General features: G+C 45.0%; 2 protein-coding genes across 8 annotated transcripts in view; both read left to right on the top strand.

Moving 5' to 3' along the window:
• LOC115103828 (testis-expressed protein 2-like) overlaps window positions 1-4,024 on the top strand; it is a 69,213-nt gene extending 65,189 nt beyond the window's left edge. For both annotated transcript variants that reach the window (XM_029624798.2, XM_029624797.2), the window contains exons 11-13: window positions 83-292; window positions 667-787; window positions 885-4,024. In XM_029624798.2, coding sequence (XP_029480658.2) covers window positions 83-292; window positions 667-787; window positions 885-1,040 — 487 coding nt within the window. In that variant the 3' untranslated portion in view covers window positions 1,041-4,024. The remainder of the gene's footprint in view (window positions 1-82; window positions 293-666; window positions 788-884) is intronic.
• Window positions 4,025-4,212: 188 nt separating this feature from the next.
• ccdc40 (coiled-coil domain 40 molecular ruler complex subunit) lies at window positions 4,213-16,770 on the top strand. Of its 6 annotated transcripts, none has more exons than XM_029624794.2 (20): window positions 4,213-4,252; window positions 4,731-4,767; window positions 5,030-5,236; window positions 5,481-5,595; window positions 5,752-5,891; window positions 6,008-6,091; window positions 6,494-6,713; window positions 7,273-7,430; window positions 7,983-8,105; window positions 8,281-8,402; window positions 8,940-9,183; window positions 9,550-9,732; window positions 11,217-11,462; window positions 11,731-11,944; window positions 12,320-12,489; window positions 12,892-12,983; window positions 13,276-13,396; window positions 13,713-13,901; window positions 15,770-15,928; window positions 16,188-16,770. In XM_029624794.2, the coding sequence occupies exons 3-20, from the start codon at window positions 5,069-5,071 to the stop codon at window positions 16,440-16,442; spliced, it is 3,003 nt and encodes a 1,000-aa protein (XP_029480654.1). In that variant the 5' UTR covers window positions 4,213-4,252; window positions 4,731-4,767; window positions 5,030-5,068; the 3' UTR covers window positions 16,443-16,770. The 6 variants fall into 6 exon arrangements, with proteins under 6 accessions (XP_029480654.1, XP_029480655.1, XP_029480653.1 ...); XM_029624795.2 differs by lacking the exon at window positions 4,213-4,252 and adding an exon at window positions 4,262-4,526 and having other exon boundaries at window positions 5,030-5,212; XM_029624793.2 differs by lacking the exon at window positions 4,213-4,252 and adding an exon at window positions 4,262-4,526.
• Window positions 16,771-24,625: the final 7,855 nt, after the last annotated feature.

The raw sequence follows: 24,625 nt of genomic DNA, 5'->3' as shown, positions 1-24,625 counted from the left end.
TTGATCTTAATGCAGACTTTCACGTAAATCAAGGTAGGTTTGCGCGACAAAGTTCAACCCCTAAATCTCTCCTCTCCTTCAGACACATGGGGGGCCGCCAGCCCAGTAAGATCATGCGCTTCGTGGACAAGATCGCCAAGTCCAAGTACTTCCAGAAGGCCACCGAGACGGAGTTCATCAAGAAGAAGATGGAGGAGGTGTCCAACACGCCCCTGCTGCTCACCGTGGAGGTTCAGGAGCTCAGGGGCACGTTGGCCGTCAACATCCCACCCCCGCCCACTGACAGGATATGGTATGTTCTAAGACAGCTTCATAGAGTTACAAATCATACCTCTGCCCAGCAACAGGATACAACCCATTCATACCACCACAATACATAATGAATACACTTGAATATTATATTATCGGGGTGTCAATCAAAAATTTGTTGGCATTCTTGTGCATTAGTTAATTATGTTCTGCAATGCACTTGTGCCCTCTGCTGGTGACTGATCACATCCCTGGAAAACTGACATCTTGTGTGCCTTATTATTCTGAGTAACCTTTACCATTAACTTGCCAACATACTACAATAACAAATCGCTCATTGCTGCATGATCTGTTATAGTTGAAATCTACACTCTGGTGTTTCTCTAGTGTGTTTGTTGACTCTGATTTGAATCGCAGGTATGGTTTCAGGGGTCCACCCCACCTGGAGCTGAAGGCTCGGCCCAAACTGGGAGAGAGAGAGGTCACACTGGCCCACGTCACCGACTGGATCGAGAAAAAACTGGACCAGGAGTTTCAGGTATGTGTGTGTGTGTGTGCGTGATACCGTACTTTGTCCAAACTCTGTCAGCATACTACATCAAATGTAACATCTCTGAATCTTCTCTTCGACGTAGAAAATCTTTGTCATGCCAAACATGGATGACCTGTGGCTGACCATCATGCACTCTGCCATGGACCCCCGCTCTTTTGGAACGCCCTCCACCGTCGATACGACCCAGAGGGAAACGGAGCCTTCCGAAACAGAGGGGGGCACCACTAACGGCATATGAAGGATTGTTTACAGTATTTGCCTGAAACGTGTGAATTAGAATGGGAGCCAGGAGGCTTTGAAGTAGTATAAGGCCTATTGGTGCATAAGGACATACAAAAATACTTCTGTTACCACATTGACATTCCAATAGCTCCATACCCAAGGGTCTTTTTTGTCACTGGCAGAACAGGATGACCTCAGCCATCAGATGAACTTTGACTTTTTAACAAGCTCACTGACCGAACGAGACAGAAGTCAGTCAACCAACCAGGAAGGAGAAACACTCAAAATAAAAACTCACTTTCTGCTCTGTTTTTTAATCTGTGTAGGATGAACAGACTTAGAAAAGTCGATTTTTCTCAGAATGGCACAAATGTAACAGTGATACAACCTAGTGGTATAGGTGGAGCGGTGTGGAGAGTTTCTGTGAGTTATAAGGTTACACAGTGTCCTATGAACACATGGTTATTTCGCATTCGCCCTTCACCTTACATCCTAGGTAGGAAACAACTTATGTTTGTGGACCCAAATCAAGAGGGAGAATGAAGTGAAAAGAAATGGTTGAATGAGACGGGCAACCTCTAGATTCTACTTTTGTTATTGTACGGGTATGTCTGCAAGAGAGTGCATGTGTGTGTGAAGCCTGACAATAAAAGCAGGAGTGCATACTTTTGACAATGTCACATGTATTATTTGCCATATGATATAAGACATCTAATGCACCCTATGCTTTGTCCAGGTGAACACTAAGTGTATTCACTTGTGTTGTGACCCCACATCTCTTACTGCTCGGGGTATAAGTACCCCCTTTACCACAGGTCTAGAATCAGATTACCCCAAATCCTAACCGTTTTGTGGATGAGAAAATGTCTGACCCTATAGCAGTGGTAAGGCGGAAAGTTCTACCTACAGTATTCCCCTCTTAACTGTACACCACACCGCTTTATATGCAAATGATCACTGTGTCCATATCTGTATGGAAGCAGCTATATGAAGCCCCTCCCTCAATTTTCTCTGCAAGCCAATGCTATAGGGTTAGCCGTCATTACCTAGGCAACACGTGTCTTTAATTCACTAATGCCTATGCAAGTTCCTTGCTAACTAAGGACATGGACATGAGGTGAGCAATGAGAAAATAGTGTATATATATATAATCTTGTAAAGATATGTATTTCTGAAAAGGTGTACATAATGGGCCTAACACTTTTGTTGAATGTATGTATGTATGTATGGCTATATTGACATTGGACTGTTTTATTGTTTGTTGTACGGAAACTATTCCTAACCAATCACATGGATTATGTTGATTGGGGTATGCCAAGTATTGCACAACTAAAACAGACGTTTTGATTGATGTTTTCCTTGTAAACACTATTAATGAAATACTATCTACAGACATGTATTGCATATTTGCAGTGCTATTGTGTTATGCTCTCTAGCATGTACAATACCCGTGGCACATGTTGAGACCATTCCTGTTGTAACTTCGGAACAACAGGTTTTCATGTTTGTTTTTTTTCAAATGATGTAGGAAGTGTTATGCTTTTTTTTATTTTTTATGTTGTTTTATGTATTTTCAAATGGCCATCATCCACAGTTGCCAATGCATGGAAATGAGCCCCCTTGCCAGACATGCTAAATGACACTTGGTAGAGTTAAACTATATGATGTACTGTGCCCTTTGCCAAAACCATCATTAATATTAAAATAAACTGTTAACTCAAACCATAATTGTAGTCTCAAATCATCACCATTGAAGTCTGAATCACCTCCTATACTCTACTGTTATGTTTTCTTCATTTTGAGTTTAAGTTTTAAATGCACAGTTTTAGCATTGGATTTGTTTACATGAATTCCTATTTGTTTTTCCATTCGTTCCATTTATTTGTCAGGACATTAAAGCACTGTTGTAGAATGTCATTGATGAAGGTTTTTAACTTTCCTTCTACTTCTAATACTTCTACTTCTAATTTGGTTTCTTGTTTAATTTTCGTTTTAGCGATTATTCAGTTAGTAATATTATTATTGGAACCCTTGATAAAGATGAGGCAAAAATACTAAAATAAATGATAAAATTGCATGCAATATAGCGCAGTATTTGTATGTTGAAAATGTGATTTATTGTATATTAACACAATTGCCCAGAGAAAGAGATTTAGTTTCAAAAGTAATAAAACAATTCTCAAAAAGATAGGTGTCAAATTTATTGGCCCCCCTGTTTTCAGTACTCCAGCACCGTACCTTTGTGAGGATAACGACACTGAGCCTTTAAAGAAAAAGATTAGAGAACACAGTGGGAGGGATCTTGGACCGTTCATCCATACAGAATCTTTCCAGATCCTTGTTAAGGGGATGGTGCTAAGACTATTGAAAACAGGGGTGCCAATAATTTTGACCCCTCTTTTTTTTTTTTTTTTTATTGTTTAGCAAAATCTCGTTCTCTGGGCAATTGTATTAGTATAAAATAATAGAATTCCCCAGTTTTTTGGAGTGTACAAAATAGCTTAGTATTTGTATTTATTTTATACAGTATTTTTGCTCATCTTTATCAAGGGTGCCAATAATTATGGACCTGAATGTAGGTCTAGTACCAGGTTGGAATTAGATTGTTTTGTAACGCTTTGTCTGCTTTCCTGAAATACAATGACAGAATGATGATATGAATAGCACATCAGATTTATAATAATAAAGAGTTGATGATTCTGCAAATAGATGGCTTATTTAGATTTTTAAGGACAAATTTGTTGAGCCTCATCCATGTCTACTGCTTGGCTGAAACTTGGTCTCTTAGTTGGTTGAGACCAAATTTCCCTAAAGGAAGTGCTTTAAAATAATGCCTTTTTATTTTTACAAATGTTGATTTAGCAGGCCTTGTTATTTTCTGTTATTGATTTTGTATGACTGAATTGCAATGGTATTGTGGTACAAATGATTAAAAAAAGATCAACTTGCTTTGTAATTATTTGCTCTTGATTGAAATAAAGATTTTTTTAAATAAACCAATTTTTTTGTCATATACTGAAGTTATTTAAATTGCCACACTCGCATGCCATGCATTAATATTTAAAATGTTCAAATTCCATTTCTGATAATCCATGCACCTCAATTTGAACAGTCTACAAATGTCAATATTCATCAGGGGCGGCACTATCCAATGACTAGGCTCTACCCCTTATCCCTTCACGGAAGTTAATCGTTTCCTAGCAACGCCTGGCCGGCTGACAAACAGAGGTGAGTCTAGCTGTTTTTAGTTTGCAAATTCAATTTCGTACTACGAGCTGCAGGATTATTTGTTGTTGCTGAAGAGGTGATAAAGCAGCCGTAAGGTTGAGCAACTTGTGCATTTCGAGAACAGTTAAAACATTCTGGTATTTTAAATTGTTAGGTAATCTAGCTAACGTTAGCGTTAATAGCGTATTAACGAATAAGCACGCTAACTTCAAGGCAAGTGGATAGCAGTATTCCACGGGAAACATTGTGCGCGTAGGAGGCATAGCCATCATAGGTATCTGTCTTATTTCATTTTTAAACAAATGTACAGTATGAGGGCCTAATGAATGATTGTCGTCAACTTCATAACGTTAGTGAATATTTAAATATGTGTGTCTGTAATGTTTTCCCAGGTGATGACAGGAGGCTTTGTCAGACAACTTTTAAATGTGCATTTTTGCTTCAATACATTATTTTCATTCTCTGACCTTTCTTTCAGTTCTGAAGAGATAACTCCTTAATAACTCAAGAAGCAGGTAAGGCTTTCAATTAAAGGGCGTTAAAAGAGCAGGTGACATTATTTAGCAGACACTCTTATCCAGAGCGACTTACAGGAACAATTAGGGTTTAAGTGCCTTGCTCAAGGGCACATACACTAATTTTTTCACCTAGTCGGCTTGGGGATTCAATCCAGCAACCTTTCGGTTACTGGCACCAAAGCTCTTAACCGCTAGGCTACCTGCCAACATGACTGCAATGAAATCCAATGTCGCTGTCACAAAGGCAACCTTCTTGTAGTGCTGACAGAGTCAACCATCTTGGTTCCCACCGAGTCCAATGGAGGGTGGAGGAAGTGAGGGAGGAGGAGAAGAGGAGAGGAGGGGAAGCCCGCCACAGGAGGAGGGGAAGTACGATGAACAGCCAGGTGGTGCTGACGAGGCAGCAGAGGACTCCGGGGTTACTGTACTACCTGGGCAGGAAGTTTGTGAAAGATACTACTCTACAGTACAGGATACGTTTTTTTTCTCACACGTTTCTCAAGTTAGGATTTGTGACTCATGATATTGTGTCATCTGCATTTTATTTGTTGTCATTCAAAATCATGAACTTATTTCCAAAAGACTATTTAGACATGATTTAGGCAGTGGTCCAATGCACATAATTAAACATAACCCTTTATTATTTGTATTGTAACCTTATGGATCAAAAAGTGACTTCCTGAGTGTCCTCCTGTCTGTCCTCCATGCAGGGTGGATCAGCAGAGCAGTCAGACAGAGAGCAGGCCGAGGCGGGGGCTGGTTACCCAGTGTCACAGTCAGGAAACAGTGGTACAGGCGCAGCCTTCAACCCCGCCAGCAACTCAGGTCCGCTGGGTTTCAATAAGAGGGAGGGATAGAACAATGGTGGACATTTTTAACTGATTTCTATCACTTTTTGCAATTGACTCGAGCACTGTGACTTGCCAAGCGCGGTATCTGTTGAGGAGTGATCATGAAACGTTGGTTTTTTTGGGGTGCCAGATAACGGAACGATGCCCTTGCCGCCTCACCCCTCGTTGCACCTCTCAGTCCCCCTCTCCGACAGCGATGCGGACGGGTTACGCAGGGCGGCGGAAGAGGGCGAGGAGGAAGATGAGCTCATCGTGCTGGACCCTGAACACGTAAAATAAGTTTCCCCGCTTAACATCACTAACGTGGTTTTAAATACCTCAAGGTTTAAGCCCCGTCATGCTTATCAGATGAACGTCTTACTGTGCTTTCTCCCATCTGCCTGCAGCCGCTGATGAGAAGGTTCCAGACTGCACTGAGGAACCACCTCCACAAGCAACTGGAGAGACTCAACATGGAGTTGCGCGAGAAGGTGCAGTTGCTCTCTTCTTCTGAGGCAAAGATTCTTCATCCTTTACAATGGGCCACAATCAAATCAACATGGACATCCACTTTACAGTATGCATAGAGTACGATTCATGCCATTTATAGTCACTCTTTTCCCAGGAGAGGGCGCCATTGACTTGTTTGGGCTCAATCTCGAACCGTGACCCTGTGCTTTCGTTTTTCAAAACACAGAATAAACTAATCTGCAACAAGAAATTATCTATAAGCGGCAACAATTGATTTACAAGGATTAATCACTATTGTTATAACATATATTTTTTTAAAGACATCCACAGGCCTTGCAGTACGTTTCTAATGCATTTGCCCTGTGCAATTCTGACCCCAACCTATGCTCTCTTTCCCTCCCCTCCTCCACCCATCTCCCTAGATGGCCATAGAGAGGTCTGAGAGTGACCACCGAGAGGAGCTGGGCGTGGAGCTGTACAGCATACAGCAGGAGCTGGCCAGACTCCAGGCCTGTCTGGAGGGCCGTCACGAGACCAACGCGCAGGCGGCCGCCCAGCGCAGACAGGCCCAGGATCAGCTGGAGGGGGTCCGAAGCCAGTACCGCACCACAGTCAGCCAGGCCGGCAAGCAGAAGTCACACGGTGAGACCCATAAAGATACACAGTTAGTATGTCTTTTTTCATTCTGTGCTGAGACCACTCACTGACTTGATAGGGACAGACACTATACAAGGATTGTATGAATACTAAACAACTGCTCAAGAGACATTGACTCATCAACTGTCATAAAGCACACGTTTCTGTAAATGTAGGGTGTTGTCACTTTGCTACAGATGTAGGATCTTCATTTGATCACTTTTGTTGTCTGCGGAGATAAGCTTTGTGATTTACATAAATTCACTGAAGACCCATACTAACTAACAGTATTGCACTTTTCAGGTAACCTACTTTTGGCCAGCTAATAGCTTAACCACCGATCAAGCAACAGTATGCGCTTATTTTGCTGTGACAATATAGGTCAAATTAAGATCCTATATCTGTACTATGGCTTGGGACAGGAGTTTTTCTTGACCTAATCAAGGAAAAAAAATCAGGACCCTAGCCTAGTTATAATAGTACATAACGATATAAAGGTTTTCCTGGTCAGGTGACAGTCAGGAAAACTCCTGTCCCTAACTACATCTATCACCTCCTTCCTCAGTGTCCCAGCTGCAGAATGAGGTAGAGAACCTGGCACTGCGTCTGTTCTACATGCAGGAGGTTAACGCCGACCTGCGCTCTGACATCACGGCCATGAAGAACGCCTCGCGCAAGGCCTACTCCGAGAAGACCCAGGCAGAGGAGCAGAAACACAAACAGGTCAGGACACACGCCTTCCTTCTTTTACAACTGATTCAAGATCAGCTGATTGGCATGTTAGTTCTAATGTTAACCGTTCTGAGCCAAACCGCAAAACTGGTCCTGGACCAGATGCTAAGGGTCTAGAAATAGAATTTAAAATAATTCTTATTACTGTGGCTAAATCTTCTCTTGCAGTGTATTACAGGTGATTCCTTATATGACCCTCTCTCTCTCTCTCTCTTACCCCCCTCTCCCTCTCTCTCTACCCACCCTCTCCCTCTCTCGCTCTCTACCCCCCCTCTCTACCCCCTCTGTCTCTCTACCCCCTCTGTCTCTCTATCCCCACCTCTCTCTCTACCCCCTCTCACTCTCTACCCCCCTCTCTACCCCCTCTCTCTCTCTACCCACCCTCTCCCTCTCTCTCTACCCCCCCTCTCTCTCTATCCCTCCCTCTCTCTACCCCCTCTCACTCTCTACCCCCCCCTATCCCCCCTCTCTCTCTACCCACCCTCCCTCTCTACCCCCTCTCACTCTCTACCACCACCACCACCACCACCACCCCTCTCTCAGGACTTGTATGTGGAGCGGTTGACCAAACACATGGAGCGGCTGACGGAGCAGATAGCTCTGTATAAAGTACAGACCATCGCCCAGTCTGAGGAGACCCAGGCAGCCAAGGAGGCCCTCTCTGAGGTACACTACTGTCCACTCCCGGTTGGGTACAGGCTTTTGATCCAGCCAATCAGTATAACACAATAATAAATGTGTTACTGCTTACTCAGCAGGCTGAGACAAAAGCTGTACACACAGAAGGAATGGGGAATGGTGGTGAATGGTGTGCCTTTTGCCTGTGTGTCTCTCGATACAGGCCCAGATGGAGATGGACTCTTTGGGGATGGAGAGGAAGCAGCTGCTGCAGCAGTGGAACAGCAGCCTGGTGGGCATGAGGAGACGAGACGACGCCTACACCGCCATGCTGGAGGCTCTACGGTGAGGCCACGTAAACGCCTAGAGTCTACACACATCACAGGAGGCTGCTGAGGGGAGGACGGGCTCATAGTAATGGCTGGAATGGAGTGAATGGAATGTTCTCAAACACATGGGAACCGTCTGTTGATGTGTTGGTTACCATTCCATTTATACCGTTTCAGCCATTACTATAAGCCCGTCCTCCCCAATTAAGATACCACCAGCCGCCTGTGACGCACACACACACACACACCTCACCACACAGTGTAGAACAGCAGCCTGGCAGGTATGACGAGACAAGGCCAACACCACGGTGGAAGAGAATACACACTGGATAGACTTAAAATGGCAACCCTATTCCCTATATAATGCACTACTTTTGGCAAGATGTACATTGGCCACTGTCCAATGTCTATTTACAATACAATTTGTATTTGCCGTGCATCAGTCCTGTTGGTCTGCTCTGGTCAAACGTTTCTCCTTGACATGCTGTACACCTGTGGGATGCCACCGTGCACACGTCTGTCAATCTCCCTCCCTCTCCCTGCCTCCATGCAGCGCGGCCACCCACCAGGTCCGCTCTCTAGACACCGAGATCGAGGGCTTCAAGAAGTCCATCACGCAGGAGGGGGAGCGCAATGAGCTGCTGACAGTACTACTGAACCGGACCCAGCTGGACAGCGCCACCTCCAGGAAGCTGATCTCCCACAGCCACAGCCAGCAGGAGGCGCTGCAGGTCCAGTACAGCATCTACATGAGGACCCTGCAGGAGACCGAGCAGACGCTGCAACGCGTCAACACGGTGAGTGAATGGATTGGTTTTATTTGACATATTTGTAACGCGTATAGGTTGCTTTAACCGAGGGTAAACACTCAATGAAGTCAAAAGACTTGCGTTTATTGTGGTTTGCTTCTTCTATTTTCTTCTCAAGTCCGCAGTTGATTTGTGTATCTATCGTGTATCTATTTGTGTATCTATTGTCCTTTCCCTATGCAGGCTCCTCTGAATGCAATATCCGCTCAATGTGAAGTGACTGGAATGTATTGTCGTTGTCGTGACTCGTGTAAGTGGGCGAAAGTACGATGAAACACTTCTAACCTCTGTCCCCCTCCCTCCCCCTCCCTCCCGTCTCCCCATCTCTCTTCTCCACCCCTCCCCTCTCTCCAGGAGTGTGGGGTGCGCCAGGTGGAGGTGTCCTCCCTGAGGAAGCAGACGGAGAAGGAGTGGGTGCGGCGCATCGAGCTGGAGGACCGCATCATGTCCAAGATGCAGGAGCATCTCACCCACGACAAGGCCACCAAGTACTCTCGACGCCTCACCGACAAGATGGCCGCCCACAAGAGGGAGAAGGTGAGCGGGGTCGGTCGCCTTATTTTTTGGGGTTATCCTGAGTGGCGCAGCGGTCTAAGGCACCGCATCGACGGCGGTCTGAGGCACTGCGTACAGACCCGGGTTCGATCCTGGGCTGTATCACAACCGGCCGTGACCGGGAGGCCCATAGGTCGGTGGACAATTGGTCCAGCGTCGTCCAGGTTAGGGGAGTGTTTGGCCGGGGTAGGCTGTCATTGTAAATAAGAATTTGTTCTTACCTGACTTGCCTAGTAATTCATAATATTACAAAGACTATTTAGCGGTCTCCAATCGAAAATCAAATCAAGAGTCGGCTTTCTATTCCGCAACAAAGCCTCCTTCACTCACGCCGCCAAGCTTACCCTAGTAAAACTGACTATCCTACCGATCCTCGATTTCGGCGATGTCATCTACAAAATGGCTTCCAACACTCTACTCAGCAAACTGGATGCAGTCTATCATAGTGCCATCCGTTTTGTCACCAAAGCACCTTATACCACCCACCACTGCGACTTGTATGCTCTAGTCGGCTGGCCCTCGCTACATATTCGTCGCCAGACCCACTGGCTCCAGGTCATCTACAAGTCCATGCTAGGTAAAGCTCCGCCTTATCTCAGTTCACTGGTCACGATGGCAACACCCATCCGTAGCACACGCTCCAGCAGGTGTATCTCACTGATCATCCCTAAAGCCAACACCTCATTTGGCCGCCTTTCGTTCCAGTACTCTGCTGCCTGTGACTGGAACGAACTGCAAAAATCGCTGAAGTTGGAGACTTTTATCTCCCTCACCAACTTCAAACATCAGCTATCTGAGCAGCTAACCGATCGCTGCAGCTGTACATAGTCTATTGGTAAATAGCCCACCCATTTTCACCTACCTCATTCCCATACTGTTTTTATACTGTTTTTTTTTTAAATTTATTTACTTTTCTGCTCTTTTGCACACCAATATCTCTACCTGTACATGACCATCTGATCATTTATCACCCCAGTGTTAATCTGCAAAATTGTATTATTCGCCTACCTCCTCATGCCTTTTGCACACATTGTATATAGACTGCCCATTTTTTTTTCTACTGTGTTATTGACTTGTTAATTGTTTACTCCATGTGTAACTCTGTGTTGTCTGTTCACACTGCTATGCTTTATCTTGGCCAGGTCGCAGTTGCAAATGAGAACTTGTTCTCAACTAGCCTACCTGGTTAAATAAAGGTGAAATAAAAAAAAATATTTAAAAAATAGTCAATCATATTGTGGAGATGTGTTAGGAATGGGAGACTTTGTAGAATTACAGTACAGAAGAAGTTACATCTGGTTGTTATTTAATATCTTGAGCTAGTTTTTCAATGACCTGTGTAGACAAAGAAAGGGTCCATTGAAAACCACACCAACCGCAATGCTACATATGAAACTCTGCTAGCGCAATGTATCACTGTGTTCAAACCAATCTCTGTGTGTGCGTCTCTCTCCTCACCCTGCCAGGAGACCCAGCTGTCCCGGCTGGAGAACGAAATGGCGGCGGTGACGCTGGAGAGCAGTGACCTCACCCTGCGCCTGGAGGGTCTGGCCCGCACCCTCGCCTCGCTGGAGACGGAGATGAGCCGCCGCAACGAACTGCTCGGCGCCAGCGAGGCCAGGATCACCAAGCGCGTCACCGTCATCGAGCGCAAGCAGGCCACCATCAACGTTTACAACAAGAAGATTGAGCAGCTCGTCGCCAGCACTGGGGTGAGAGTTAACTTACAACCAAGCACCGACCAGTAACCAACTGAACACTCTGGGTTTATTTCCCTTAGAATAAAGGACTATAGGTACTGAATCTAAAATAGGTGGCACCTACAGATCTAGAATGGTATTCTATTTCTATGGTAGCACCATCCTCTACAATAAGACCGGAGCCAGAATGGATTTGAAACGTTTCAGCTTTGGGGGGAAAAATTGCAAATTTTCCTGACTTTCTATGTTGTCTTGATCACGTCCCTACGTACGTCAACAGCACGAGGACCTGGGCCCGTTGGAGATCCAGGCCAGTACTCTGACCAAGCAGCTGGAGGAGGTGGGAGGAGAGATCAAGGAGCAGCAGCAGCTCTGGCTGCGGCAGCAGGGGGAACTGGTGAGACTGACCCAGGAGAAACAGGCCCGGAGCGCCGCCCTGCTCACACTGCAGACCCAATTCACCATCCTACAGCAGAGGAAAGTCCGCACCGAGAGTACGGTAACACACACGGGCGCGCACACCCACTGACCATGGAGAAATGGGCCCGGAGCACCGCCCTGCTCACACTACGGCACTAGTGTCATACACCTACCGGTACCCAGCCCCCATGGGCTTACAAGACACTACAGAATAAAATAACATTTGACAAACTATGAGCATAGAATACAGCTACCATATAGCCCCACTACACAAACAGTACATGTATCCTTCTCCCCCAGGCATTGTGAACGCACTGAGCAATCACAAACACTCCCGGTCTGAAACAAGATTCCAGACACTTCACCATTTTTGGGGGTCTTTGTGACCCTACCCTAACAAAACACACGCTAACTCATGGACTCCCCACCTCTCCGCTGCCTCCGTCCAGGTGAGATACAACAGGAGCAGCGGGAGCAGGCCGAGCTGGAGAGACACATGAAGGAGCTGATGGCGGACATGTTGAAGCTCAACTCCCTGCTGAGTGAGAACAGGCATCTCCACCAGGCCCTGGAGCAGGGCAATGTCGTCATGGAGACGGACTTCCTGCACAGACTCAAGGTCAGACTGGTGGTCACGGTGGGGGCTATTTCTGGTGTTCATCAGTCCCCCAGTCAAATACACACACGTATAAATATGTCCGTTTGCCCCACAAAAGCAAAACGCAGTAAGTACGTTGTTTTTTTTTTACTACAAAATCTGACTTACAAAGTCTTTTTCTATTAAGACTGACAGCAATTTCTGATGCACCACGATCGATGTTGATCAACAGGCTTGTTCTTGTGTCAGGAAACGAAATAGCGCGTTAATCAGATATACCTGGCCGTTACAACCGATCAAAGGCCGTTTTACCCAAATCCAAGGGCAGTATGCTAGACATACTGTAAATAGACGTATAGAAATGCCTCCGCACCATTGTACCTCATTGTATAACCGTGTACTCCTGTGACGTTGTGTGTTTAGGAGGCGGAGAGAAACTCCATTGAGACGCAGATGAAGCTCGAGAGGATCCAGGAGGAGAAGGACAGGCTGTTCAACAGTCTGGTGGAGTCAGAGTGAGTCAAACAGTAGCAAAGTAGTCGGCCTAGAAACATGAGCCTCCGTCTATCTGTCTGTCTGTGTCTTGTCCTCATGCGAGTGTACGTGTGTGTGTGTGTGTTTCACGTGCTTGTGTTATATGGGGTGTGTGTTTTTGTTGAGTTCACCCGCGCTTCCGCATCTGCGTCGCTTGCTGCTTGGGGTTTTAGGTCGGGTTTCTGCGGCGCACTTTGCAGACATCATGTAAAAAAGGGCTTTAGAAAAGACATTTGTTGATGTTTATTTGCGTGCGTGCATCTGTGTTTTCAGGCGTCAGATCATGCTGTGGGAGAAGAAGACCCAGCTGGTGAGAGAGACCAGGTCGGCTGTGGACTCTGAGGTGGGCCAGGGAGACATCCGCACCATGAGGGCTGAGATCCACCGGATGGAGGTAAGTAACATCACACACACTGGAGAAACCAAAAGCAACTCTCACATCACACACTCTTTCACTTAGTCCCTCTTACTGTAGGTCGATACACTGTGTCTGCATATAGAAAATGACAACATTGTGTTGCTGCCTAGTACGAAATGTACTATACAAATCATGTTTGATTTGATTCCTTAGCGCGCTAAATGTGGAATAGGTAGGACACCTCACATACTCATGCACCTGTTTCACCCCCTCCAATGCTTTCACTGGGTAATGAATCAATGCTGTGTGCTGGGAGTAAGAATCAAGTATCAATGTGGGTGTGTCCCTACAGGTGCGATACGGTCAGCTGATGAAGCAGCAGGAGCGCCTACTGAGGGAGATGGAGGGAGTGGTGGCTCGCAGGGAGACTATCGTGATGCGCAGTGAGGCCCAAGCACGCACCGACCGCAAGCAGCCCACTCACACCGACTTCCACGGCATCCTGCAGGGCCTGCGTCGGAAGATACTGGACACACAGAAGGTGGGGGTGTGGGTCGGTGGGTCAGTTGGTGTGTTGGTGGGTGTGCGTTCCTGTGTGTACGTACAGTACCAGTCAAAAGTTTGGACACCTACTCATTCATGATTGTTCTTTATTTTTACTATTTTCTACATTGTAGAATAATAGTGAAGACATCAAAACTATGAAATAGCACATATGGAATCATGTAGTAACCAAACAAGTGTTAAACAAATTGAAATATATTTTATATTTGAGATTCTTCAAAGTAGCCACCCTTTTTCTTGATGACAGCTTTGCACACGCTTGGCATTCTCTCAACCAGCTTCATGAGGTAGTAACCTGGAATGCATTTCAATTAACAGGTGTGCCTTGTTAAAAGTTCATTTGTGGAATTTCTATCCTTCTTAATGCGTTTGAGCCAATCAGTTGTGTTCTGACAAGGTAGGGGTGGAATACAGAATAAAGTCATATTTGGTAAAAGTCCATATTATGGCAATAACAGCTCAAATAAGCAAAGCGAAATGACAGTCCATCATTACTTTAAGACATGAAGGTCAGTCAGTCCAGAAAAGTTTATTCAATTGCAGTCGTAAAAACCATCAAGCGCTATGATGAAACTGGCTTTCATGAGGACCGCCACAGAAAAGGAAGACCCAGCGTTATCTCTGCTGCAGAGGATAAGTTCATTAGAGTTACCAGCCTCAGAAATTGCAGCCCAAATAAATGCTTCACGGAGTTCAAGTAACAGACACATCTCAACACCAGCTGTTCAGAAGAGACTTTGTGAATCAGGCCTTCATGGTCAAATTGCTGCAAAGAAACCACTACTAAAAGGACACCAATAATAAGAAGAGACTTGCTTGGGCCAAGAAACACAAGCAATGGACATTAGACCGGTGGAAATCTGGCTGATCAGTCCAAATTTGAGATTTCGGGTTCCAACCGCTGTGTCTTTGTGAGACGCGGAGTAAGTGAATGGATGATCTCTGCATGTGTTGTTCCCACCGTGAAGCATGGAGGAGGAGGTGTGATGGTGTGGGGGTGCTTTGCTGGTGACACTGTCAGTGATATATTTAGACTTCATGGCACACTTAACCAGCATGGCTACCACAGTATTCTGCAGAGATATAGCATCCCATCTGGTTTGTGCTTAGTGGAACTATCATTTGTTTTTCAACAGGACAATGACCCAACACACCTTCAGGTTGTGTAAAGGCTATTTGACCAAGAAGGAGAGTGATGGAGTGCTGCATCAGATTACCTGGCCTCTACAATCACCTGACCTCAACCCAATGGAGATGGTTTGGGATGAGTTGGACTGCAGAGTGAAGGAAAAGCAGCCAACAAGTGCTCAGCATATATGGGAACTCCTTCAAGACTGTTGGAAAAGCATTCCAGGTGAAGCTGGTTGTGAAAATGCCAAGAGTGTGCAAAGCTGTCATCAAGGCAAAGGGTGGCTACTTTGAAGAATCTCAAATATATTTTGATTTGTTTAACACTTTTTTGGTTACTACATGATTCCATATGTGCTACTGTGCAGCCTACAATACATACTGTAGTAAACGTGGAAAAGTGCCTAATTCCTTACATAAGGGAGAGCAGGCCATGTCTGTACTACAGAATGCGGGGCACGTGGGAGACCGGGGTTCAAATCCCCGTTGGGGAGAAAGGAGTAGGCTGTCCTTGTAAATAAAATGTATTCTTAACTGATTCCATGTGTGTTATTTCATAGTTGTGACATCGTCACTATTATTCTAGAATGTAGAAAATAGTAAAAATACAGAAAAACCCTTGAATGAGTAGGTGTGTCCAAACTTTTGACTGGTACTGTATATGCTTCATATGTGTGTCTATGTTGTGTGTGTGTGTGTGTCTCCCCACCCTAACAGCAAGCGGAGGAGTGTGACGGGGTCCTCAGGGAGCTGCAGCAGGGCCAGGCCAGTCTGAGCTGCAGTCTGCGGGACAAACAGCTGCAGCTGGGAGAGCTCCATAGTGCCAGAACTGTCCTCACCTCAGACTTCCAATGTCTGCAGGACACCAAGGAGAGGGTACGCGATGTAGACACATTCACCCATTCACTCTCAACATTATTCCTGCCCAATGTATTGTCATCCATAGTTGAGAAGTGGTTTGCGCTGTGCATAGCTATTTGAATATCTCTTTTCATCTCATGTCTTTTTTAATCCCTTTATCCATCCTTCTTTTCCTCTCTCGGTCTGGTTCTCTCGCTCTCTCACACCCAATCTCTCTCTCTATCCTCCCTTTCTCCCTCTCCCTCTCTCTCTCTCTCTCTCTCTCTCTCTCTAGAACCTGGCCCGTCTGGTCTCCCTCCAGGGCCATGCCAAGCAGCTCCAAGCAGTGCGTGAGGGTCGCTACAGCGCCCTGTCCACCAGCGAAGCCTTGGAGCCTGCGTTGCAGAGGCAGGAGGAGCGTCTGCACGCTGTGACCACCATCCTGCACCGTGTCCAGCAGGAGTTCCCCCAGCACCAAGGGGCACTACGACGCCTCTCCCTAGCCCTGGCCGCGCGCCTGCAGACTCCGATTGGTCAGGAGACCCACTGACTATTACATGACTGAAAACCCCCATCATAGGATTACCCACGGAGTAGATTGGAGATAGAGATCCATCATAGTTGTCGGGTATTACTGCTCTATGGTGTTCCATGTTACTCTGGCTGTTAGGATTAGAGAGCTGGACTCGGGGTGGAAGCTCTCCTCCTGGCCATGTTTGGGCAATTTTGGTTTTCAGAATATTTCAGTTTATTTTGTTTCACTTGATAGAATGAAGAGTTGATTTAATATACAGTATACACGGATATCCTACCAGCGTGTGAAAATAATATTGTCCATGGATAAACTGAAGATACACATAAATAAACAATAAAAGCAACATTTGGAATTCTTTCTTTAGTTACTATCCACAAACTAGCTAAATCTTAAGTGTGGAATTACTAAAGCCAGCCTGTGAATGATCATATGTCATAATAACAGAGAAACATCATACAATGCCATTAAGCGTCACTTAACATAAATGAAAGGTTCTGTCCATCAATGTCAAATATCAGATAATACTGGATAATAATCAGTCAATTGGCTGGTTCCCCCACCCAATAAGCAGTCGCTGACATCATAGTCAGGAAGTGGTCCCCTCTCTCCAGGGTTTTCTTTGTGAATAAACACCAGGCCCCTTTGGAGTTGATTCTCTATTCACCTCTGAATATCTAATCCATTTATATAAGCAGATTACCACCCCTAATCTCATGCGTTCCTGAAGTGCCTTTTGTCACGGTTTGAAGGCTCCTTCAAGGGAAGGGAACTCCCGAACTGTCCCTAAATGAGTGATGATCTGGAACCAGGCCAGTCACCAATTACATTCCCCCTCTTTTCAACAGCTTTTGTTATTCTATGTTTCACTGACGGCTCCAAAAAGTAGTTTGTGTACTTACTGTCATAGAAACCTTTGTTATAGGAATCTTTATTGTCGGCGATGGCTGTTATTTAGAGGCTTGGCCTCAATCTCACAGATAGCTTTGCCAGTGGCTTTGTTTGCCTGTTACATGACCGGTTAGGTGCTATTATAATACACACCGTGAATGTAATTGGAAGGGTGAGAAGGCCTGGCCAGGTTACATATCAGTGAGGCCACAGTCCTTCAGTTGGTACAGATCAACATCAGCTGGTGGACCACCCACTAACCTGTTATGTTTCGTCCTAGGATGCGTCTCAATGGTCTATAAAGGCTTCCTTTCCTCGCATCCTCTCGCTCATCTGCTCTGATCTAAGGATACATGATAGGTGAAAGCATATAGTGGATGCCTACTAGGAATTTGCTTTCAAATCAGAAAATGACAGGTTTACAGCACAAGCACAGGAAATGTATTATTTTGATTGAATTCCTTTCAGAGACACTTTACTTAAAGCATCCAGGTATAATTCTTTATAACTTGTTATAATTATGTATAGCCCTTTTTAATGTAATTCAACCAGGCTTATAATGTGTTTGTGTGTGACCTGTATTCGAAGGCCTATAGCTGCACTTGCAATGTGGTCTTACAGGTATTGTCAACAAGTACTTGGAGAGGTGTACATTAAGGCATCCCAATTCTGATATTTTTTCCTCTAGTTGGTCTTTTGACCAATCCCATGAGATCTTTTCACACCAGATCTTTTTCAGAGCTGATCTGATTGGTCAAAAGACCAATTAGGGGGGAAAAATATCTGAATCTGGCTGCCTGTGAAAATGCAGCTTTCGGACACATACCGAATTGACATATTTTTTAAATAGGTAGTTGGTATGTTCTGCACTTCCACTGTGACACCAAATGACTGTATACATGTCTAGTCAGTCTCATATATGGGCATCTGTCGGTGTTGATTGAGAAATCAGTCACAGTGAGGTGGATTCATAACTTAAACTTGTGAAAACTGCATGTTGTTGATGGTTTCATTGGTTGTTACAAAAACATCCTCGTTCCATTGGTCTTTGGACTACTACACCCATGTATTGCACACAAAGTGTCTAGGTTACTTTTCCTAAAAACCTTTCATGTCACAGGCTATAATTGACAGCAGCTCCAAGTAAAAAGCCTACATAGGCCGTAAGGAAGTAACTCAATGGAATGAATGTGGTTTTGGAGGTGCAACCACTGATGTGTCATCTCAATGGCCGTTTGTTTTCCAGTTCAGTTCTGGCGTCATTGCACATGTCATATTTAAATAGCAACCAGGATTGCACATTATTCAAATATATTTGGCGTGTGGCATCACATAAGCTAAAAATTGATACACTATACAGTACCAGTCAAAGTTTGGACACACCTACTCATTCAAGGGTTTTTCTGTATTTTTACTATTTTCTACATTGTAGAATAATAGTGAAGACATCAAAACTATGAAATAAAACACATACAGTGGGGAGGATAAGTATTTGATACACTGCAGATTTTGCAGGTTTTCCTACTTACAAAGCATGTAGAGGTCTGTAATTTGTATCATAGGTACACTTCAACTGTGAGAGACGGAATCTAAAACAAAAATCCAGAAAATCACATTGTATAATTTTTAAGTAATTAATTTGCATTTTATTGCATGACATAAGTATTTGATACATCAGAAAAGCAGAACTTATTTGATCACCTACCAACCAGTAAGAATTCCGGCTCTCACAGACCTGTTAGTTTTTCTTTAAGAAGCCCTCCTGTTCTCCACTCATTACCTGTATTAACTGCACCTGTTTGAACTCGTTACCTGTATAAAAGACACCTGTCCACACACTCAATCCTCTCCACAATGGACAAGACCAGAGAGGGTGTAAGGACATCAGGGATAAAATTGTAGACCTGCACAAGGCTGGGATGGGCTACAGGACAATAGGCAAGCAGCTTGGTGAGAAGGCAACTGTTGGCGCAATTATTAGAAAATGGAAGAAGTTCAAGATGACGGTCAATCACCCTCGGTCTGGGGCTCCATGCAAGATCTCACCTCGTGGGGCATCAATGATCATGAGGAAGGTGAGGGATCAGCCCAGAACTACACGGCAGGACCTGGTCAATGACCTGAAGAGACCTGGGACCACAGTCTCAAAGAAAACCATTAGTAACTGTGAAGCATGGAGGTGGAAACATCATTCTTTGGGGATGCTTTTCTGCAAAGGGGACAGGACGACTGCACCGTATTGAGGGGAGGATGGATGGGGCCATGTATCGCGAGATCTTTGCCAACAATCTCCTTCCTTCAGTAAGAGCATTGAAGATGGGTCGTGGCTGGGTCTCCCAGCATGACAACGACCCGAAACACACAGCCAGGGCAACTAAGGAGTGGCTCCGTAAGAAGCATCTCAAGGTCCTGGAGTGGCCTAGCCAGTCTCCAGACCTGAACCCAATAGAAAATCTTTGGAGGGAGCTGAAAGTCCGTATTGCCCAACGACAGCCCCGAAACCTAGAGGATCTGGAGAAGGTCTGTATGTAGGAGTGGGCCAAAATCCCTGCTGCAGTGTGTGCAAACCTGGTCAAGAACTACAGGAAACATATGATCTCTGTAATTGCAAACAAAGGTTTCTGTACCAAATATTAAGTTCTGCTTTTCTGATGTATCAAATATTTGTCATGCTATAAAATGCAAATTAATTATTTAAAAATCATACAATGTGATTTTCTGGATATTTGTTTTAGATTCCATCTCTCACAGTTGAAGTGTACCTATGATAAAAATTACAGACCTCTACATGCTTTGTAAGTAGGAAAAGCTGCAAAATCCGCAGTGTATCAAATACTTGTTCTCCCCACTGTATGGGAATCATGTAGTAACCAAAAAAGTGTTAAACAAATAAAAAATATAAAAATATATTTGAGATTTGAGATTTTTCAAAGTAGCCACCCTTTGCCTTGAAGACAGCTTTGCACGCGCATTCTCTCAACCAGCTTCACCTGGAATGCTTTTCCAACAGTCTTGAAAGAGTTCCCACATATGCTGAGCACTTGTTGGCTGCTTTTCCTTCACTCTGCAGTCCAACCCATCCCAAACCATCTCAATTGGGTTGAGGTTGTATGATTATGAAGGCCAGGTCATCTGATGCAGCACTTTGTCACTCTCCTTCTTGGTCAAATAGCCCTTACATAGCCTGGAGGTGAGTTGGGTCATTATCATGTTGAAAAACAAATGATAGTCCCACTAAGCGCAAACCAGATGGGATGGTATATCGCTGCAGAATACTGTGATGGGCATGCTGGTTAAGTATGCCTTGAATTCTAAATAAATAAGACAGTGTCACCAGCAAAGCACCCCCACACCATCATACCTCCTCCTCTATCCTTCACAGTGGGAACCACACATACGGAGATCATGCATTCACCTGCTCTGCGTCTCACAAAGACAGCGGTTGGAACCAAAAATCTCACATTTGGACTCATCAGACCAAAGTACAGATTTCCACCGGTCTAATGTCCATTGCTTGTGTTTCTTGGCCCAAGCAATTCTCTTCTTATTATTGGTGTCCTTTAGTAGGGGTTTATTTGCAGCAATTCAACCATGAAGGCTTGTTTAGATGGTGCCGGAGAAGATGGCTGCCGTTTTATTGGCTCTTAGCCGAACATGCTAATTTGTTTGTTTTACCGTGTTGTTTGCAACTTATTTTGTAAATAATGCTGCTGCTACCGTCTCTTATGATTACTCACCTTGAACTGGACAAAGAATGTATATTTAATGAGTCGGAAAAGAGGGATTTACTCCAGACACCGGAACAAGCCCTCCTTCCTGTCACTTGTTGGAGATAGCGACGGAACAGATTTTGAGGAAGAAGATCCATGTGCCTTGTGAAGATCCGCCGACAAGTCGCTAATCTGCCGTTGCCATCTGTACTATTGGCCAATGTACAATCGCTGGGTAATAAATTGGACGAACTAAAAGCAAGTATATCCTACCAACGGGACATTAAAAACTGTAATATCTTATGTTTCACAGAGTCGTGGCTGAACGACGACATGATGACATACAGCTGGCGGGTTATACAGTGTATCGGCAGGACAGAACAGCAGCCTCTGGTAAGACAAGGGGTGGCGGTCTATGTATATTTGTAAACAACAGCTGGTGCACGATATCTAAGTAGGTCTTGAGGTTTTGCTCGCCTGAGGTAGTGTGGTCGACAGCTTATCATGAGATACTCTATCTACCTCTGTATTTTTCGTAGCTTTCTTACATACCTTCACAGAGCGATGCTGGCACTAAGACCGCACTCAATGAGCTGTATCCCGCCATAAGCAAACAGGAAAACCCTCGTCCAGAGGCAGCGTTCCTAGTGGCCCGGAACTTTAATGAAGGGAAACTTAAATCCGTTTGACCTAATTTCCATTAGCATGTTAAATATGCACCCAGAGGGAAAAATCTCTAGACCACCTTTACTCACACACAGAGACACATACAAAGGTCTCCCACGCCTTCCATTTGGCAAATCTGACCAAAATTCTATCCTCCTGATTACTGCTTACAAGCTCAAATTTAAGTAGTAAACACCAGTCAGGAAGCAGATGCTAAACTACAGGACTGTTTTGATAGCACAGACTGGAATATGTTCCGGGATTGTTCCGATGGAATTGAGGAGTACACCACATCAGTCACTGGCTTCATCAATACGTGCATCGATAACATTGTCCCCACAGTGACTGTACGTACATACCCCAAGCAGAAGCCATGGATTACAGGCAACATCCACACTGAGGTAAAGGGTAGTAGAGCTGCCGCTTTCAAGGGTGCGGTACTCTAACCCGGAAGCTTATAAGAAGTCCCGCTATGCCCTCTGACGAACCATCAAACAAGCAAGGCGTCAATACAGGACTAAGATCGAATCGTACTACACCGGCTCCGACGCTCGTCGGATGTGGCAGGGCTTGCAAACTATTACAAACTACAAAGGGAAGCACAGCCGAGAGCTGCCCAGGGACACGAGCCTACCAGACAAACTAAATTACTTCTATGATCGCTTTGTGGCTAGTAACACTGAAACATGCATGAGAGCATCAGCTGTTCCGGACGACTGTGTTATCACGCTCTCCGCAGCTGAGTGTAAGACCTTTTAACAGGTCAACATTCACAAAGCCGCAGGGCCAGACAGATTACCAGGATGTGTACTCTGAGCATGCACTGACCAACTGGCAAGTGTCTTCACTGACATTCTCAACCTCTCCCTGTCGGAGTCTGTAATACCAACATCTTTCAAGCAGACCACCATAGTCCCTGTGCCGAAGATCACTAAGGTAACCTGCCTAAATGACTACCGAACCGTAACACTCATGTCTATAGCCACGAAGTGCTTTGAAAGGCTGGTCATGGCTCACATCAACACCATTATCCCAGGAAAAACTAGACCCACTCCAATTTGCATACCGCTCCAACAGATCCACAGATGATGTAATCTATATTGCACTCCACACTGCCCTTTCCCACCTGTATCAGAATGCTGTTCATTGACTACAGCTCAGCGTTCAACACCATAGTACCCTCGAAGCTCATCACTAAGCTAAGAACCCTGGGACTAAACACCTTCTTCTGCAACTGGAACCTGGACTTACCCCCAGGTGGTAAGGGTAGGTAACAACACATGCACCACACTGATCTTCAACACGGGGGCCCCTTAGGGGTGCCTACTTAGTCCCCTCCTGTACTCCCTGTTAACTCATGATTTCAAGGCCAGGGACGACTCCAACACCATCATTAGGTTTGCTGATGACACAACAGTGGTAGGCCTGATCATCAACAACGACGAGACAGCATATAGGGAGGAGGTCAGAGACCTGGCCATGTGGTGCCAGGACAACAACCTCTCCCTCAACATGATCAAAACAAAGGAGATGATTGTGGACTACAGGAAAAAGAGGACCAAGCACGCCCCCATTCTCATTGACAGGGCTGTAGTGGAGCAGGTTGAAAGCTTCAAGTTCCTTGGTGTCCACATCACCAACAAACTGGTCCAAGCACACCAAGACAGTTGTGAAGAGGGCACGACAAAACCTATTCCCCCTCAGGAGACTGAAAAGATTTGGCATGGGTCCTCAGATCCTCAAAAGGTTCTACACCTGCACCATCGAGAGCAACCTGACTGGTTGCATCACTGCCTGCTCGGCCTCCATCCGCAAGGCACGACAGAAGGTAGTGCGTACGGCCCACATCACTCGGGCCAAGCTTCCTGCCGTCCAGGACCTCTATACCAGGCGGTGCCAGAGGAAGAAGGCCCTAAAAATTGTCAAAGACTCCAACCACCCTAGTCATAGACTGTTCTCTCTGCTACCGCACGGAAAGCGGTACCGGAGCGTTTAGGTCCAAGAGGCTTCTAAAGAACTTCTACCCCCAAGCCATTAGACTCCTGAACATCTAATCAAATGGCTACGCAGACTATTTGCATTGCACCCTTTCCTGTGGCGGTCCCCATGAGAGCCAGTTTCATCATAGCGGTTGATGGTTTTTGCGACTGCACTTAAAGAAATTCTAGAAATGTTTGAAAAATGTTCCGTATTGACTGACCTTCCTGTCTTAAAGTAATTATGGACTGTCATTTCTCCTTGCTTCTTTGAGCTGTTCTTGCCATAATATGGAGTTGGTCTTTTACCAAATAGGGCCATCTTCTGTATGCCACCCCTACCTTGTCACAACACAACTGATTGGCTCAAACGCATTAAGAAGGAAAGATATTCCCCAAATTAACTTTTAACAAGGCACACCTGTTAATTGAAATGCATTCCAGGTGACTACGTCATGAAGCTGGTTGAGAGAATGCCAAGCGTGTGCAAAGCTGTCATCAATTCAAAGGGTGTCTACTATGAAGAATCTCAAATATTAAATATATTTTCATTTGTTTAACACTTTTTTGGTTACTACATGATTCCATGTGTTATTTAATAGTTTTGATGTCTTCACTATTTTTCTACAATGTAGAAGGGATAAAGAAAAACCCTTGAAATAGTAGGTGTGTCCAAACTTTTGACGTGTACTGTATATACAAAAGTATGTGGACACCCCATTCAAATGAGTGGATTTGGCTATTTATATGGATTTGGCTGTTGCTGACAGTGTATAAAATCGAGCGCACAGCCATGCCATCTCCATAGACAGACATTGGCAGTAGAATGGCCACACTGAAGACTTCAGTGACTTTCAACGTGGCACCATCATAGAATGCCACCTTTTCAACAAAACAGTTTGTAAAATTCCTGCCCTCAACTGTAAATACTGTAATTGTGAAGTGTGAAGTGGAAGTG

Source organism: Oncorhynchus nerka, linkage group LG21 (assembly GCF_034236695.1).
Source record: "Oncorhynchus nerka isolate Pitt River linkage group LG21, Oner_Uvic_2.0, whole genome shotgun sequence".
Taxonomy (NCBI): Eukaryota; Metazoa; Chordata; class Actinopteri; order Salmoniformes; family Salmonidae; genus Oncorhynchus; species Oncorhynchus nerka.
This window is presented reverse-complemented; position numbering and strand designations above follow the sequence as displayed.

Coding starts and splice junctions, on each gene's coding strand:
- ccdc40 (XM_029624794.2), top strand. CDS start 5,069: ATGGAGGGTGGAGGAAGTGAGGGAGGAGGAGAAGAGGAGAGGAGGGGA. Junction 11,463..11,730: donor AGCTCGTCGCCAGCACTGGG/GTGAGAGTTAAC, acceptor GTACGTCAACAG/CACGAGGACCTGGGCCCGTT. Junction 12,490..12,891: donor ACTTCCTGCACAGACTCAAG/GTCAGACTGGTG, acceptor TTGTGTGTTTAG/GAGGCGGAGAGAAACTCCAT.